The 19,368-nt window shown below is 36.6% G+C and overlaps 1 protein-coding gene across 7 annotated transcripts in view; it reads left to right on the plus strand.

Moving 5' to 3' along the window:
• Positions 1-19,368, plus strand: part of LOC128244594 (protein FAM167A-like) — a 51,228-nt gene that overhangs the window by 26,109 nt on the left and 5,751 nt on the right. Inside the window, exons 2-4 of one of the 7 annotated variants that reach the window (XM_052962596.1) lie at positions 7,371-7,501; positions 17,177-17,250; positions 18,057-18,607. In XM_052962596.1, coding sequence (XP_052818556.1) covers positions 18,077-18,607 — 531 coding nt within the window. In that variant the 5' untranslated portion in view covers positions 7,371-7,501; positions 17,177-17,250; positions 18,057-18,076. Of the gene's footprint in view, positions 1-7,370; positions 7,502-14,413; positions 14,462-14,721; positions 15,148-15,481; positions 15,526-15,620; positions 15,640-17,176; positions 17,251-17,572; positions 17,711-17,846; positions 17,975-18,056; positions 18,608-19,368 lie in introns of those variants that run through there. The other 6 variants (XM_052962595.1, XM_052962593.1, XM_052962594.1 and 3 more) reach the window with 6 other exon arrangements.

The raw sequence follows: 19,368 nt of genomic DNA on the forward strand, positions 1-19,368 counted from the left end.
GACGGGCACCGAGAGAATAAATATTTTCATTTCGAAAAGTAATGTTGATAAAAAGCCGTCTGTTTTTCAAAATAAAAAAAAACACATGAAAATCACGTAGTCATGATGAATACGTATTAAGTGACTTAAAATGTCGCCAAAATATATCATGCACTCGTCATGTTTCAAGCATTATACGGTAACATTTTTATAGCAAGATTATTTTACATTTTCTGCCGATATGCAACTGGAGTTTCAAACCTTTTTTTAAGTATGGCCATGTTCGCACATTCCATCGAGATGGTCAAACACGCTTAGTAACACATTTTTATGGTAATCATAAATCGAGTTTTTGTTTGTCCTAAAAGTAGACTTATAAAACAAACGGAAGTTATATTATTATTTATTTTTCCAGCACTAAAATCTAAGCATGTAGATTTGTTTTGTAGCACGGCTTGCATTTATAAAAAAAATATTATTTTAACGGAAAAAAGTTATTAAACTCTGCCATTTAAACCTCTTGATATTTTACTATGACAAACAATTCCAGGTTTTCAAATCCTGCGTAAATGTTTTCGCCCGACTCTCAGAGTCACCACTCGTTCGTGTGGTCGTGCATGGTACGATATATGTCTTCTCCTCTTTTTCTGGCTCTCTTTACATACATCTTCTCTCTTTCAGGTCCTCTATCTAATTAGTACATACCTCAATAAACGGATTAATAAATTATTCTTAAGGTTTTACTATGTTGTTAAATATTCTACTTAATAGCAACGAGGGGCATGTAGGTATGTTATGCATTGGACACTCGTTTCTATAAGCATGTTAGTGGTTCTTTTATTACATACATTATTACATTAAATCAGTACTGTCAAACAATGTTTCTTTGTATACAAAGTGCGGAAAATTACTCGATTTGAAATATTGTTTGTATGTTGTTTTCTCTCAAAAATAGATGATTTAATTAGGCAGCTTTACAGCAAGTTTTTTTGCACAATTTGACTGTCTAAACAATATATTTGTCCTTGGCTATCTGAAAATTTTAACATTCTCACAGAGGTTTTGACTTCTCTTTATTGTCTATGAACAGAGCTTATCAATGAAATGATATACAACGTACAGTTCATGCAATTTAAAGTATGACATGAAATTGATAAAATTACAACATATTTCACCTACCTAGACCTACCTGTGACTACCACACTACAAATCGTTTCACATGATGACACCAATATTGACATTACTTTTGATCAGGCGTCCTTGAATCTGATAACTACAAGGATAAATTACAACCGAAACATCTTGGTGATTATTTAATCATGGGCACAAGTTTACGAGCTTACCAATTGAAGATTATACTTGCGATTATGTCAGCTACGGATTAAACTCTGGATTCTTATTGTGTATTAAAGACCTTGTTGACCTTAATATATTTGAAAAATTGCGAAACAACTGATATTGCACTTATTCTTGTGAAAGGAGGGTTGTGCTTTATGAACCCCCAACATTGTTTGCCACGAGAAACGAAGAATTTATTTCTGTGAGGTTAAGGCAGAAAGGTGGGAAAATATATAAAATAACAGGTCAATGAAAATAAAACTGTATTGATATTTGTTTTCATTTCAGATATGTATATTGCACTATCGCATTTAACTGTTAACTAATGCAATACCATGTGTTATTTCATTGTAACAATGTTGAACTGTGTATGTTCTAATTAACAATGAATGTCTGTTATGTTCCATATATATATAAAAAAAATCTTAGAGTACATATCAAAATATATCAAAGTCTGTTTAGATAAGCAGATTATTGATATTGCTCTCTACTTCAACATCATTGGTTTGTTGTACAATATTTGTGTCATGTAAATTTGATTTAATTACCACCCTTAATTTCAATGGCCTGTAAGAGTACGTCTGAGTACAATTTCACGAATGAAATAAACGATGAATCAAACACACACTTGAAATAGATATTTGGCATTCTATAGATAGCTTCAAATATAAGAATGCACCATAATCATTTTAAATTCTAAAATCCACTTCATATAGTAGTCCTTAGTGTCTTGTTTCTGCAGTGTTGCATGCATAGCGTCATTGACATGCAAGTATATTATTCGTTGATTTAACATCGAAGCAATTCATACAAGATTAACATAAATGATGTATCAAACACCAATACTTTACAAATCAGCGGACACTTTCATTATCCGCTTAAATCATTTATCATTAATCATAATTTATCTACAATTTGCCAATCCATAACAATATAGAGCAATAATGAAGAATATTTTCATTAGTGTTCGTGGGGCATGTCTGTATATTTTGCGAGCTTTGGACATATGTAATACTGCGAGTAAAATCTGTCAGTTTTGAACCACATTATTATATATAAATATATATACACTTATCATACAATGACAGTTTTCTGACAAGGCGGCAAGTCTGTCTGGAATTAGTAAACAATGCACCGGTAATTCGGAACCCATTTATTAATGAATGTTAGAACAAACACAAAAAACTAGCCTTATATGTTTTACCATTTGGCGTTATCGTAATAAAGTTGTCGTAAAGAAAGGCAAAGTTTTGAAATTTAAATTCACTCTGCATATGTATTAATCATGAAGACGTGTCGATATATTTTCTTTTGTGAAATTATGTTGTGTGGAATATGCAATCCGCCAACTTATTAATTTGGGTAACATTGCGCAATTCGAAAAAGTAAAAACAAGGTTTAAGTGCTCGCCTGGGTGATTAAGCGCAATATTTGCTATTTCATGATAGATTTGTAAGCTAATGAGATGTATGTCAACTCTATAACTGATAACGCAAATAATGAGATGTGCTTGTCTTTTGGCACGATTTGTTCTTGACGGTCGCTAATCTTCGTGCTTCATAAACATTGAAGTGCTACTTTGCCCAATATATCATAGAAATGGTTATAAAATCGTTCACTTAAATGAATATTTTACCAAATGCACTTTTTAATATGATGGTGAAAACTCTTGCTTTAACCATGTAATGAACCATAGAAGCATAAACCATTCAGCTGACAAGGCCAATGCCTTATATTGCTGAAAATGATGATAACAGCGCCATAAACTTTGACTGCTCAGTGACATGTCACTTGAAAATTTCAATCTGGGAATTTTAAAATTAAATGTTCGTATTTATTTGCAAATAAATCAACTTCCCCTTTATTGCTTAATGTAATGGTTATTTGATTCGCAACTTTGAAGTATCATGAATATATGTGATAACGAAAGAAGTTGTGTTAGATGTTTTTTTGCATCAGTTCATGCAAATCTGAAAGGACAATTATTGATAGAAGTTTTATTTTAAGGTGGTATTAGGTGTCGTTTCTTATATCAAAAGATAAAAAAATTGCGCGATTTGATCAGTGGTAATATATTTTGTAAAAACTTTAAACAGTATAAATATTCACTAAAAACTAGGTCAGCAGGTTTTTAATTTCTTTATTGTCTTCAAGCCTGATATCTTATGATATACAGAAGTAAATCAAGTCAGTCACAATGAAAGAGAAAATATTGGGCAAATTATTTACTTGTAGAAACGGCATCTAATAAGTATACATGCATGGTCATAATAGGTCAAATTATATACGTTGACTGAAACAAGAACCGGATGGCAAAAAAAATGATAATTTCCTAAAATATGACACCCAACACAGTAATGCAAACATAAGCATGCAAAAATAACTCATAATAACACGTTCAATTTGTCTGTGCCAGTTCATGTATATATATATATATAATTTACTTTTCCCACTGAAAGTGATAAAGCAATCTGCTATCTAACCCCCACATTTTGTATAAGGTAATGGCAAAAAATGTAATTCATTTCAATGCCAGCAGTATTACGAACTAAGCAATATCTTTCTTCGCGAGGGGTTCGAATTTTGGCATGTTTACTTGTCTGTTTCTCAGTGGATGTAACTAAAGCGTAAGACTAGTTATATAAACGTAAGCTTTTCGGATTTCCCTTTCATATTCCAACGTATTTTTTTTGTAATTTATTTGTATATCACTAAGATACAACTATTGTTAAGCCTACTGGGCCAATCTTGCTTCAGGGTATTCAACAATCTTCTCACATCACAGATTATATCAGCAACATAATCGAATATATATAATTACTCCGTCGACAATGAATGGATAAGTCTCTCATTATCAACATTTTTAAACGGACGTGTATACTCAGTACATATTAATATTACAATTTGACAAAAGTATACATAGTTTTTGACTGCAATTCAATAAGACCTCACAACAGATTAACAATACAATTCGACAAGAAAATAACGGTCAACCGATTAACAATAAATTTAACTGGAACGCAGATTTATAATGCAGTTCGACAAGAATGTACATGTATACAATACAAAAAGAGAGCTATGTACACATTAACAATTCCAATGGACAACTATGTTCACATTAACAATTCAATTCCTGTAGTAAGTTGACCCCTTAATCCGGCGTATTGCACTGGTTGTATATTGGCCACTTCTTTGGTGGCTATGGTTAGATGAGATCAGTACCCAGTGCAGATGCCTTTTCTTTGAAAGCAGCCCTAATCGGTCATTAGCCAATACAAAATACACTGGAAATTTGGTTTACTGCTGTGATACCCAGGACATTAAGCAAGGAATGGTCTACGGCTGTGGATTAGGATGCTAGGCAATTTATAAATTTGGTCTTTAATGGACACATTATCAATGCAATTTGACAAGAATATACAGATAATGACACATCAATTTTAAAGCTTGCACGGATTGTGCAAAAATATTATCTTTACGTCAAATTTCTCATGGCTCACATATCAAATCCCTTTCAGCAATGATATTTCAATTATAATGACACATAAATGATAAAATCCCATATCTTTGTTTTACAAATGGGCAGTTTATCCAATTTAGATGACAGCAGAGAAGGTTATGGCAGAGTGAAGAGAGTCATTTGTAAAATGACGATACAAGATTTAATGGTTTAGTAAAGAGTATGACAACGCAAACACTTCACATAAATCATTTTATCATATACCAATGTATTGTAATTTGTATTACTATAGGAGCAGGGTGTATATTCATAAGAAGGGATTTACATTTACAGCAGCGTAAGTAGGAACTTGTAATCAACAATTGCGATTAAGTTAAAAACTGTTAATACAATTAATATGATCACCTGTTCGCGAGTGCTACTTGGAGCTGACATCTCTCTCTAGTATATAGTGCCTTTGTGAAAATGCACTTTTCAATGCAAAACAGAAATGAAATAATGATGCACTGCAGAAGTACTCTCATATTCTAACATTGCTTTGATGACATGCTTAACGTTACTAGTTGCCTCAAAAGAACGTATAACTAAGACACGGGCTTAATGATTTTTGCGTGAACATTTCATCTATGTTTTAGATTTATCGTTTGTGTTCTCCGATACCTTTTCCAATTCATATGTATTAATTATTAGAAGAGGTAGGATCTCCGTGATATCTCTACTTGAGCTTGCAGGTGCACATCACCTTGTGCAAGTTTTGTTGTTTTTATGTTGAAAATACATTGAACGATTGCGATATATAATGTCATGTGTTCAGTAGTTCCTTCTTCCATGTCATGCAATTATTATAGGATTATTACAGGACATATAACTTTATCCAGATCATCCGTGATCAACATTTATAAACGTTCATACAACTCTCTATATTTTACTAGATTTTACTCGGCAAAATGTTATTTCAGCTAATTTGCATACACGGTTATTTATTTCCATAAACATAAAGAAAGGATAGCGACCCCGAATATATGTTTGTACTAAGGCAATACGCAACAGTTAGAGGTTACTGTATGGTATTTACAAACATAATCAAACTGTTTTAATGTTCTATATAATGATTCGTTTTTATCCAGCCTATGTTTAAATCTACCGATTCACCTGATAAAAAATAAATATTGGCTGATTTCTCATTCACCCAAATCATTGTATGGCATATTTAAAAGAAAAACAAACAAAGGCATCCAATTGGACAAAAAAGCTTTTCAAAACTATGAAAGTGGACCAATTAAAAATGATTGATCATGAGGCATCTGCTTGCAAAATAAAATATGGATTACAGAAATCAATTAAGCAAAATCATTTTGTGTCTCTTCTGGGTCAATATTTATTGGCTTCATTTATTTAATACTTGCATTGTCGTTATGAAAATACATTATATAAAATAGCAATATTCTTCTGGTCATTGTAACAAACACTAGACCTAGTAGCCAGAAATCCGCAGGAAATGATTGCGGTATATTATTTTATGAAAACATTTTACGGTCAATTTGCAAAATGTCATGTCATAATTGAATTTTCTCACAAGAAACTTAACCGACTATTTTATGATATCTTTAATCCCGTATTCGATTTTATCCCTTATAGTTGAAGTTTATATAGTCTTAAAATGCGGATCATGACCGTTCAAAAGTTTTAACTCAAATTAAATATTTTAACAACCGATTGCATCTGATTAAAAAAGACACCGTAATCATATGCCAAATGATTAAATGTGTTAGGCAAGTGGAGAGGTATGTTTGAAGACTTACAAACTAGATATCATCATCGGTTGTAGTACGTTCGAGTATTTACAGCCAAGATACCATCATCAGCTGTAGTAAATGTATTCATATTAAATGATAACATGGAACATCCAATTCAATACAGACAATTCATGACCAGTCATTAACCTTTGACTGACTTTAATAAGACTCATTTACAAATACATGATTAATCAAATTTCATATAGGCCGTGATTTATTCCAGGACAATTTGCGCGCGTTAAAAGTATCTGTTGTAACGATTCTCTACAACAGATACTTTGAAAACACGTATAGTGTATATAGATGTATAATCTTAATTATTTTAACCTTGGTAAGAGGAATATAAAAACATGTGATGGTATTTTTGATAGAAACACTTTGAGTTGAATTTACTTTAGTGACTACCCTTAAAATTTGCATTTGTCTTAGGGCAGTCTCAATGGGTATTGCAAACGCACTTGTCATTTCAAAACACTTTATGTTGAAAACTATTAATTTGTATATTATATTTTTGCATATCTTTCTAATTAAAAAAAAGATGTCAACACTTTATACCAATAATAAACCTTTTATATAATGTGAAAACTAACCGTATATTGTCACACGTTAAACTGTCATACACAGGTTTAGACCATAAACCATTGATTCCATAAACAACGATACACAGCACAGAAAACGTATTCCTAAATGTTCTATTGTTTTGATATTTTAAATGCATTTTCGTTATTGCTTTGTTGTTTGTATAGAATATAAATAGATGCATAGATCTCTTTAGAGTATACATTATCTGTTTTCAGAATCAATAATGTGCAACTGATGGTTGTTAAACACCAGTGCAGATTTCCAGATTTTAGCGTTCAATTTGCAAGGAGATACCTCAGGATATGAATGATTCAACCTTCTGGCTATTTGTATAAAAATCTAAAAGGTAACCTTCTTACTTTATTTCGTACATCTTAAACAATTCTTTTCTTTATACAGAAGATTAATATATTTAATAAATGAACATATACGCAATGATGTCACACATACATGTTTGCATTGTGAACTCTACAACATTAAAACTGTAAAATCGTGTATGTTAAGTTATGATGCTTTTTGGACCTATATCGTATCTTCTAAGCCATAGTAAAGGTTTATTTCTGGTCTTCTTTACGCAGCCCGGTGCCGATTTAATTGTTTACAAACCAAACATATTCTTCCTTAGTTCTTAGCGCGAAATGCCTCCTAATTAGCTAGCATGCAAGAGCGAACTTCTAATAGCACTCTCAATACAACCAGTTTAATGGCTAATGGGAATTCGGCAGTTGTTTTTATCAGAAGCTTTCTAAATGATTAAATTTAGAAATGTTCATCGATCCCATTGGCGGAGGCATGCGTCTAAACGCTTATTATAAATGTAGCACTTATGAGCAACTGTCTTGCGTTTTATCATTTAAAGAATTTCTTGTTGACAATTTATGGTGATATTCAAAAAATGATTACTCAACTGTGCATTTATCACCAAATATCAACAAATGTAATAACATGTCCACATAAACAAACATACACGCACTCACAGACACGCATACACGTTCACACACACTAGCACTCAAAACCACCTAAAACACGTACACACATACACGCACTCACAGACAGCTAACACACGTACACATATACACGTGCCCACATACACTTAACACACGTACACACATACGGACACTCACAAACAGCTAACACACGTACAAATATACACGCGCCCACAGACACCTAACACACGTACACACATACGGACACTCACAAACAGCTAACACACGTACAAATATACACGCGCCCACAGACACCTAACACACGTACACACATACACGCACTCACAAACACCTAACACACGTACAAAAACACACACGCACTCAAAGACACCTAACACACTAAGACAAACACACACGCACGCACGCACGCACGCACGCACGTACGAACGCAAGCACGCAAGCACGCACGCAAGCACGCACCCGCGCGCACACGCACACACACACACCCACACACGCACTCACAGACACCTAATACACGTGCACACATACATGCACTCACTGATACCTAACACACATGCACACATACACGCACTCACTGACACCTAACACACGTACACACATACACGCACTTACAGACACCAAAAACACGTACATACATGCACAAACTCTCTGATACCTAACACACGTGCACACATACACGCACTCACTGACACCTAACACACGTACACACATTCACGCACTTACACACACCCAACATACGTACACATACACGCACTCTTTCACACCTAAAATACGTACACACATACAAGCACTCACGGACACCTAACGCACGTTCACACTCACTGACAACTAACACACGTACACACATACACGCACTCACAGACGCCTATCACACGTACACATATACACGCACTCACATACTCCTAACACACGTACACACATACACTCACTTACAGACAACTAACACACGTACACATATACACGCACTCACAGACACCTAACACACGTACACATATACACGCACTCAAAGACACCTAACACACGTACACACATACACTCACTCAAATACACTTAACAGACGTACACATATACACGCACTCAGAGACACCTAACATACGTACACACATACACGCACTCACAGACACCTAACACATGTAAACACATACACGCACTCACAGACACCTAACACACGTACACAAACACACATGCACTCACTGACCCCCAACACACGTACACACATACACGCACTTACAGACACCTAACACACATACACAAACACACACGCACTCACAGACACCTTACACACGTACACAAACACACACGCACTCACTGACCCCTAACACACGTACACACATACACGCACTCACTGACCCCTAACACACGGACACACATACACGCACTCACAGACACCTGACACACGTCAACACATACACGCACTCACAGACACCTTACACACGTACACAAACACACACGCACTCACTAACCCCTAACACACGTACACACATACACGCACTTACAAACACCTAACACACGTACAAAAACACAAACGCACTCACAGACACCTAACACACTTAAACACATACACACACGCACTTACAGACACCTAACACACGTACACACATACACGCACTCACAGACACCTAACACACGTACATATATACACGCACTCACAGACACCTTACACACGTACACATATACACGCACTCACAGACACCTAACACACGTACACATATACACGCACTCACTGACACCTAACACACGTACACACATACACTCACTTACAGACACCTAACACACGTACACATATACACGCACTCACAGACACCTAACACACGTACACACATACACGCACTCACAGACACCTAACACACGTACACGGATACACGCACTCAAAGACACCTAACACAAGTACACATATACACGCACTCACAGACACCTAACACACGTACACGTATACACGCACACACAGACACCTAACACACGTACACGTATACACGCACTCACAGACACCTAACACACGTACACGTATACACGCACTCACTGACACCTAACACACATACACACACGGACTCACTGACACCTAACACACATACACACACGGACTCACAGACACCTAACACACGTACACATATACACGCACTCACAGACACCTAACACACGTACACATATACACGGACTCACAGACACCTAACACACGTACATATATACACGCACTCACTGACACCTAACACACGTACACACATACACGCACTCACTGACACCTAACACACGTAGACATATACACGCACTCACTGACACTTAACACACGTACAAATATACACGCACTCACTGACACCTAACACACGTACACATATACACGCACTCACTGACACCTAACACACGTACACATATACACCCACTCACTGACACCAAACACACGTAAATACACACACGCACTCACTGACACCTAACACACGTACACATATACACGCACTCACTGACACCTAACACACGTACATAAACACACGGACTCACAGACACCTAACACACGTACACATATACACGCACTCACTGACACCTAACACACGTACACATATACACGCACTCACTGACACCTAACACACGTACACATATACACCCACTCACTGACACCTAACACACGTACACATATACACGCACTCACTGACACCTAACACACGTACACATATACACGCACTCACTGACACCTAACACACGTACACATATACACCCACTCACTGACACCTAACACACGTACACATATACACGCACTCACTGACACCTAACACACGTAAATAAACACACGGACTCACAGACACCTAACACACGTACACATATACACGCACTCACTGACACCTAACACACGTACACATATACACGCACTCACTGACACCTAACACACGTACACATATACACGCACTCACTGACACCTAACACACGTACACATATACACGCACTCACTGACACCTAACACGCGTACACATATACACGCACTCACTGACACCTAACACACGTACACATATACACCCACTCACTGACACCTAACACACGTACACATATACACGCACTCACTGACACCTAACACACGTAAATAAACACACGGACTCACAGACACCTAACACACGTACACATATACACGCACTCACTGACACCTAACACACGTACACATATACACGCACTCACTGACACCTAACACACGTACACATATACACGCACTCACTGACACCTAACACACGTACACATATACACGCACTCACTGACACCTAACACACGTACACATATACACGCACTCACTGACACCTAACACAGGTACACATATACACGCACTCACTGACACCTAACACACGTACACATATACACGCACTCACTGACACCTAACACACGTACACACATACACGCACTCACAGACACCTAACACACGTACACATATACACCCACTCACTGACACCTAACACACGTACACATATACACGCACTCACTGACACCTAACACACGTAAATAAACACACGGACTCACAGACACCTAACACACGTACACATATACACGCACTCACTGACACCTAACACACGTAAATACACACACGGACTCACAGACACCTAACACACGTACACATATACACGCACTCACTGACACCTAACACACGTACATACACACACGGACTCACAGACACCTAACACACGTACACATATACACGCACTCACTGACACCGAACTCACATACACACACGGACTGACAGACACCTAACACACGTACACATATACACGCACTCACAGACACCTAACACACGTACACATATACACGGACTCACAGACACCTAACACACGTACACATATACACGCACTCACTGACACCTAACACACGTACACACATACACGCACACGCAGACACCTAACACACGTACACACATACACGCACTCACTGACACCTAACACACGTACACAAACACACACGCACTCACTGACACCTAACACACGTAAATACACACACGGACTCACAGACACCTAACACACGTACACATATACACGCACTCACAGACACCTAACACACGTACATACACACAAGCACTCACTGACACCTAACTCACATACACACACGGACTCACAGACACCTAACACACGTACACATATACACGCACTCACAGACACCTTACACACGTACACATATACACGGACTCACAGACACCTAACACACGTACATATATACACGCACTCACTGACACCTAACACACGTACACACATACACGCACTCACAGACACCTAACACACGTACACACATACACGCACTCACTGACACCTAACACACGTACACATATACACGCACTCACAGACACCTAACACACGTACACATATACACGCACTCACAGACACCTAACACACATACACACATACACGCATTCACTGACACCTAACACACGTACACACATTCACGCACTTACACACACCCAACACACGTACACATATACACGCACTCACTGACACCTAACACACGTACACATATACACGCACTCACAGACACATAACACACGTACACATATACACGCACTCACAGACACCTTACACACGAACACATATACACGCACTCACAGACACCTTTCACACGTCAACACATATACGCACTCACTGACACCTAACACACGTACACACATACACGCACTCACTGACACCTTACACATGAACACACAAACACGCACTCACTGACACCTTACACACGTCAACACATATACGCACTCACTGACACCTTACACACGAACACACATACACGCACTTGCTGACATCTAACAGACATACACACATACACGCACTCACTGACATCTTACACACGTACACATATACACACACTCACAGACACCTAACACACGTCAACACATATACGCACTCACTGACACCTTACACACGAACACACATTCACGCACTTGCTGACATCTAACACACGTACACACATACACGCACTCACTGACATCTTACACACGTACACATATACACGCACTCACAGACACCTAACACACAAACACATATAGACGCACTCACACACACTTAACACACGTACACATATACACGCACTCACAGACACCTAACACACGTACACATATACACGCACTCACAGTCACATAACACACGTACACATATACAGGCACTCACTGACACCTTACACACGAACACATTTACACGCACTCACAGACACCTTTCACACGTCAACACATATATGCACTCACTGACACCTAACACACGTACACACATACACGCACTCACTGACATCTAACACACGTACACATATACACGCACTCACAGACACCTAACACACAAACACATACACACACACTCACTGACACCTAACACACATACACACATACACGCACTCACACACACTGACACCTTACACACGTACACACATACACCCACTCACTGACACCTTACACACATATACACATACACGCACTCACTGACACCTTACACACGAACACACATACACGCACTCACAGACATCTAACACATGTACACATATACACGCACTCACTGACATCTAACACACGTACACACATACACGCACTCACAGACATTTAACACACGTACACACATACACGCACTCACAGACAGTATGGCTTTGTTAATATGCGGTATGGTTGTTTGCCAATCGGATAATTATAATGGGTTTTCAAGTTATAAAATTGCAAAACGTTTCATTTAACAGAGTAGGATTCATATCTATATTTTAGTGGTTTTAGCGAATGGTGTATCAACTCGAATGTGTGAGTTTAAGATATTGTAAATAAGCATTCATTGAGAACATTGAGAAATTCATATAGTTATAAAAGCTTTTAAGTGCACACCTTGTTCTTATTTGAGTGTCAAATAATGCTACATTTGTTTGTAATCATGATATTCATGGAGCGAGATTTAAAAGATATCATAGAGGTTGTACTTTTTGTTCATCTCAGACTAGTGTTTAAATGTTAATACTACAAAAATAGCATTAGTAAGGAGTTTTTTTTATTTACTTTATATATATAACTATATATTTAAATGTAAGAGTTTATACTGAAAGCCTTGTTTGTATGTTTATGCAGTACCATGCAACTTACAAGTGTTCAAATAAAAAATATCATAACGCGGTTTTGAAACAACAACTCTTTAAAACGTAATGTACATACCACACGCCAACGTTTTTGGTTTAAAATTTTGACGCGCTGTTTTGACACATATTTGAGCGACTATGATGAATAAACAAATGCATCAATGCTTTTAAAAATCCTTTAGTTATTACTACTATGCGGTAAGTAAGATTAATTCATTACATGCGCACATAAGGCCAAACTCACATTATGAAAAATGCTGCGGCTAGATCAAATGGAAATAGATCACTAAAGCACTTAAACGATGTATGAGGTAGGATATTTGTTTATGTTTATATAACCCATTAACGTAAGATGTTTTTTTTCCAGTCGTAATGATATAACAACATTACAGCCATACGATTTAAATATACAATGAAATACAGTGGTACGGGTACACACAGTTTTACAAGGAAGAAAATGGAACATAGTTAGTTTCTGTTTCATTACAAAATAGAAAATAAACAAACTTTAGTAAATTGGTGAGTGCTTCGTGTTCATAAAGATTTTCACCTTTTCTTTATGTTTATATTCTGCACAATGATGTATGGAAGCGCATATGCGTCATAACAAAAGGGTGATAAAATTGTCAAACTGATAAATACTGGATTACATTTATAACGTACGCTTGGAAAGTTCGATACAGGCAAAAGTGAATTGAATACATCGATACGTTTTTGTACTTAGATTCTGAGACTCTACCAGGGTCATTTAACTGAATGAGTATTCTATAATACATATATTGTAACAATTAATCTGTTTGTGATATCGGATTAGATTAGTGACTTTTATAATTGGAATACTGATGTCAGAATATATAATAGGAATATAGAAGAGTCACGTAATAATGACTGTCCTCAAGAGGAGCCAGTGTGTTGGAAGTATTTCGTGCGACCTTGTTATTCAGTAACAAATGAAGCATTATTTCCTGACAAACTGTTTTTGTTTTGGAAATACAATGTAAGTACAATTGTGGTCTGTGATTATCTACGTAGTTTATTATTGGTAAAGGCAAACAATCAAAGCATCAGGATCTTGATAAAATCTGATCAGATATAACCACATTCCAGTACATATGTTCTATCAAATTGTTACATCAGTTTAATCTATAAACTTTACATCAAATATTATCACAGATGACTATCGGGTTCTAATTTATTACTGTGTTTTTGCAAACCTGCCATGTATTGACAAATCTATAATACTAAGCAAGGCTTTGTATTCGCGCTCATTTGAGATAAATATTTAAACAAAAGATCACTCGAGTAATTATAAAAGACATGCGTAACAGACTTTGTGCCTTTTACAGATGTCGCTTGATAAGATAAAGAAACACAGGTCGGGATTAATTAATTTTTATTACTCAAATATTTGAAGAGTGATTTGGTTTTATCAATTCTTAAGCAGGATTATATTTTGACTTTCTAAGCATTTTGGATCTTAAGCAAGGAGGTAACATGTTCATTTTATTTTAAATAAAAGTGTAATTTTGGTTTATTGTACGTAGCCGATGCGCGCCTTGTGGGATTTCGCATATAGCTTACATGTGATGTATATGCGGAAATTGTTACGCATATGTTAGTTACGTGAGATTTTACGTGGGGGCCTGTGCATTCGGTTATACCCATCAAGCTCATTTTACGCTATAGATTTTCTCTATAAAAACGTGAGCCATATGCGGGATGTGTTTAATGTAATAGTTAGATGACATAAAGTGAGATTTTAATGATTAGGAATGGGCGGAGTGAGTACAGCGTCTTAATCATTTAGATATTAGTTCAGGTCGTTTAACTGACTTAGAATACAACCTCATTGGCTTACACAAACTCTGACACATGGAGTGTGTATCGGATGAGTGGCAATAGGCGGGTCTTTAAAGACAAGCGAAAGGTGAAATTCTTAATAAGTAAGACTAGTACTTTATGATTGCCTATCAGAATTTTCATTGGATGAACATGTAGGTTGAGTCCTAAGAGAACCTGATTAATAAATAATCAGCTCAAATTGTGTATCAACACAGATCACACAAATGCTTTTTATTTCAAATAACATCTTATTTTCAAGCAAAATATGCATTTTGATGAGTGACAATATGTAATCAGTCTCAAAATATTCATGATAACATTTGTGTTGCTTGTTAAAACGCATAATAATCTTCAACCATAACATACTTCACCTTAGTAAATAATATCATAACATAATAATAAAGTTAAAAAAACACACACCTTAATTAAGAGTAAATTATACAGCTTATACAGAACTTGATAAAAAAAAGAAAAGTTAAAATTTCAAATTATAAGTACATTGTGTTCTATAATGCATAGTTATGATCTTAAAGTTTTAGAACTATCATAAATATAGTTTAAGTGGCGCCGGTGAGTTGAACAAGGCAAAACAAATGGAATCGTAAATCATATTTACTTTTCTATGGCTGTACCCGTAAATCACAGTTTATGGGCCCAAACAATGCTAGGTCAAAGGTCAATGGGGTTTTCATCACCGCTTCAAGAGATATATCAAATATCGCTGTGACAAATCATGACTAGATAAAGTTTTCACCAAAGATTAAGTGAATCTAATGAATTTTCAATGGTCCATTAGTGGAAGTTAACGAGTTGATATCCTTAACATCGCTGAATATCATTAGTATTGCCATAGATATATAAAGTTGAAAGTCAGTGTCTCTGGATAACACAATCATATGAATTTGCTTTAAAAGGACACATCAAGGAAACAACAATAATAATAATCAATTTAAAAGTGTCTCTTTTAAGTAAAGCACAGACAGTTAAATCATCTTTGCACGCCTTCAAATACTTACAAGCACTTGAATAGATTCATTTTATATCCGGAAAATATAGATTATAAACTGTTGTCTGTTATTTAAAAGGAAACAAGGAAGACAATGACGATAAGGAGGACGAGGAAGACTATACTTTTTTAGTTTTTTTTTTCTTTTTTGTGCATCTTTTCGTTCTGTTTTTTTCAGCTCGGATAGGCAATTCCTACACGGAGACGTGACGATATCTTCGTTGGTGTTGTTTGGGTGCTGTCTCACTGAAGGTTTGTAGTTTTCATTGTTACAAGAGCACGTTTTTCTTTCGATATATTTAAAGGAGGCAGAAACAAAGTTAATGTTAAATTCAAAATGATATTGTTTCCAACCTTCTTCTATTATATTTTTTATATTAGATAAGATATTTCACGTTTTTAGGGGTATCAAATACATGTAACTCTTGCAGGAGGCACCAAATGAACACCATCCATTATTATTCTGTTTGTAACAGTTTTAACTTTTAAGATTTGGATTTTAAGTCCGGGTTGCAGTTTCTACATTACTGCGTTGTTTGGGCAGAAATCTACACCGCACGTGTTTCATGCATGAAGTGGACTGTTATTATCAAACTATGTAGGATATGCGTGTCGGGCAACATTTCTATTTACTAGAAGCAATTAAGTGAGCATATTCGTGATGGTGACAATTAAGAAACGGATGCTATATTTTGGAGTGAAAAATGATATGGTATATTTTATTGTTTACAACTTAGGGCTGCTGTAAGTGTTACTTCGTTGAACCCGCAAGGGGCGTTTTTGCAGACAAGTAGATGAAGTATTTCCGTGTAGGAAATTATATAAATTCGATATGTTATTTGCGCTAGTTCCTTCGTGATCTTTCTTTTAATTAGAGATATCTTTCTGCCAAATGTACATGCTAAACTGTGTTGGAGCAAACAGGAATTATATAAGGAGAGTTGTTGACCATCAATAATACAACTTTCATTTTTTGGTACTTATATAGATATTAAGTGATATTTGAGAATTTGAAATAGTTAAACTGTTGTGAAATAGGTGCTATTCTTGTTTTTCAGAACATACATGTGGAATATTAATGACGTCACATGAATGGACGGGCTCGGAACATAGGTTTTCCACACCAGAACGAGACAGAATGAGAGAATACCGACGTCCTACTCTTTGTGTGATTGACGAAAACGGATATGACGTCACTAAAACGCTGCATAATGATTCGTCTGGCGGTAGTTTATCAAACTTGAGTGATAGCAATTGTGGAATATTGGCCGGAAGTGACTGTGGAGTTTCGATAACAGAGTCTCCTGACCACAATGCAAATTTCACAAAACCGGAAACAAAAAGTTGTCTGTGGAATAATACCTGTGTGAAAACAAGCAATGACAAAGACTTAGATTTATCTGAGTTGAAGGCAACTACCACGAGACTTAAGCTGACTACCAGACGACCAAGCACGGTTGCTTGGAAACAAGAACATTTTAACTCATCATGTGACCCGGTGTTACCGAAATTTGACCCATCAACATTGCAAACAGCAGTCGATGACACGTTCACTGAAGAAAGGAAAAATAGGATAAATGAGGCTTTGGCGTGGCTTCGAAACGAATTGGTAACTTAACTGGGCTTAATGATGGTTTATCTTCTGTTACTGTTCTATTGTCACTATAATCAAATTTAAGCAGTTCTTGTAAAACAAAATTAAATTGCAACTATTTTTTTCGCTGTTCAGGCTTTCAATTACAATTTTCGGCAATCTGAAATGATTATGCATTCGTTTTTTTTTTATTCTTTCCGGAGGCGAACGTACCACCTGTGTTCTTTTGTTCGGTTTATCTGCTGCCGTTCTGAATAATCCCCGTATAGACTGCTCCTTCAAATCAGCTGCGATTCTATAAAATCTCCATATGGACTGTTACCACTTATCATTCTGTCCAATCACCATATAAACTGTTGCCTCCCATCAGCCGCCAATTTGTATAATCACCATATAAACTGTTACCTTCACATCAGCTGCCATTCTGTATAATTTCCATATGAACTGTTACTTTCAATCAGCCACCGTTCTATCAAATCACCATATAAACTGTTACCTCCCATTAGCTACCGTTCTGTATACTCCCCATATAAACTGTTACCTCCCATCAGCTGCCGTTCTGTATACTCCCCATATAAACTGTTACCTCCCATCAGCTGCCGTTCTGTATACTCCCCATATAAACTGTTACCTCCCATCAGCTGCCGTTCTGTATACTCCCCATATAAACTGTTACCTCCCATCAGCTGCCGTTCTGTATAATTCCCATATAAACTGTTACCTCCCATCAGCTGCCGTTCTGTATAATTCCCATATAAACTGTTACCTCCCATCAG

Source organism: Mya arenaria, chromosome 8, assembly GCF_026914265.1.
Source record: "Mya arenaria isolate MELC-2E11 chromosome 8, ASM2691426v1".
Classification (NCBI taxonomy): domain Eukaryota; kingdom Metazoa; phylum Mollusca; class Bivalvia; order Myida; family Myidae; genus Mya; species Mya arenaria.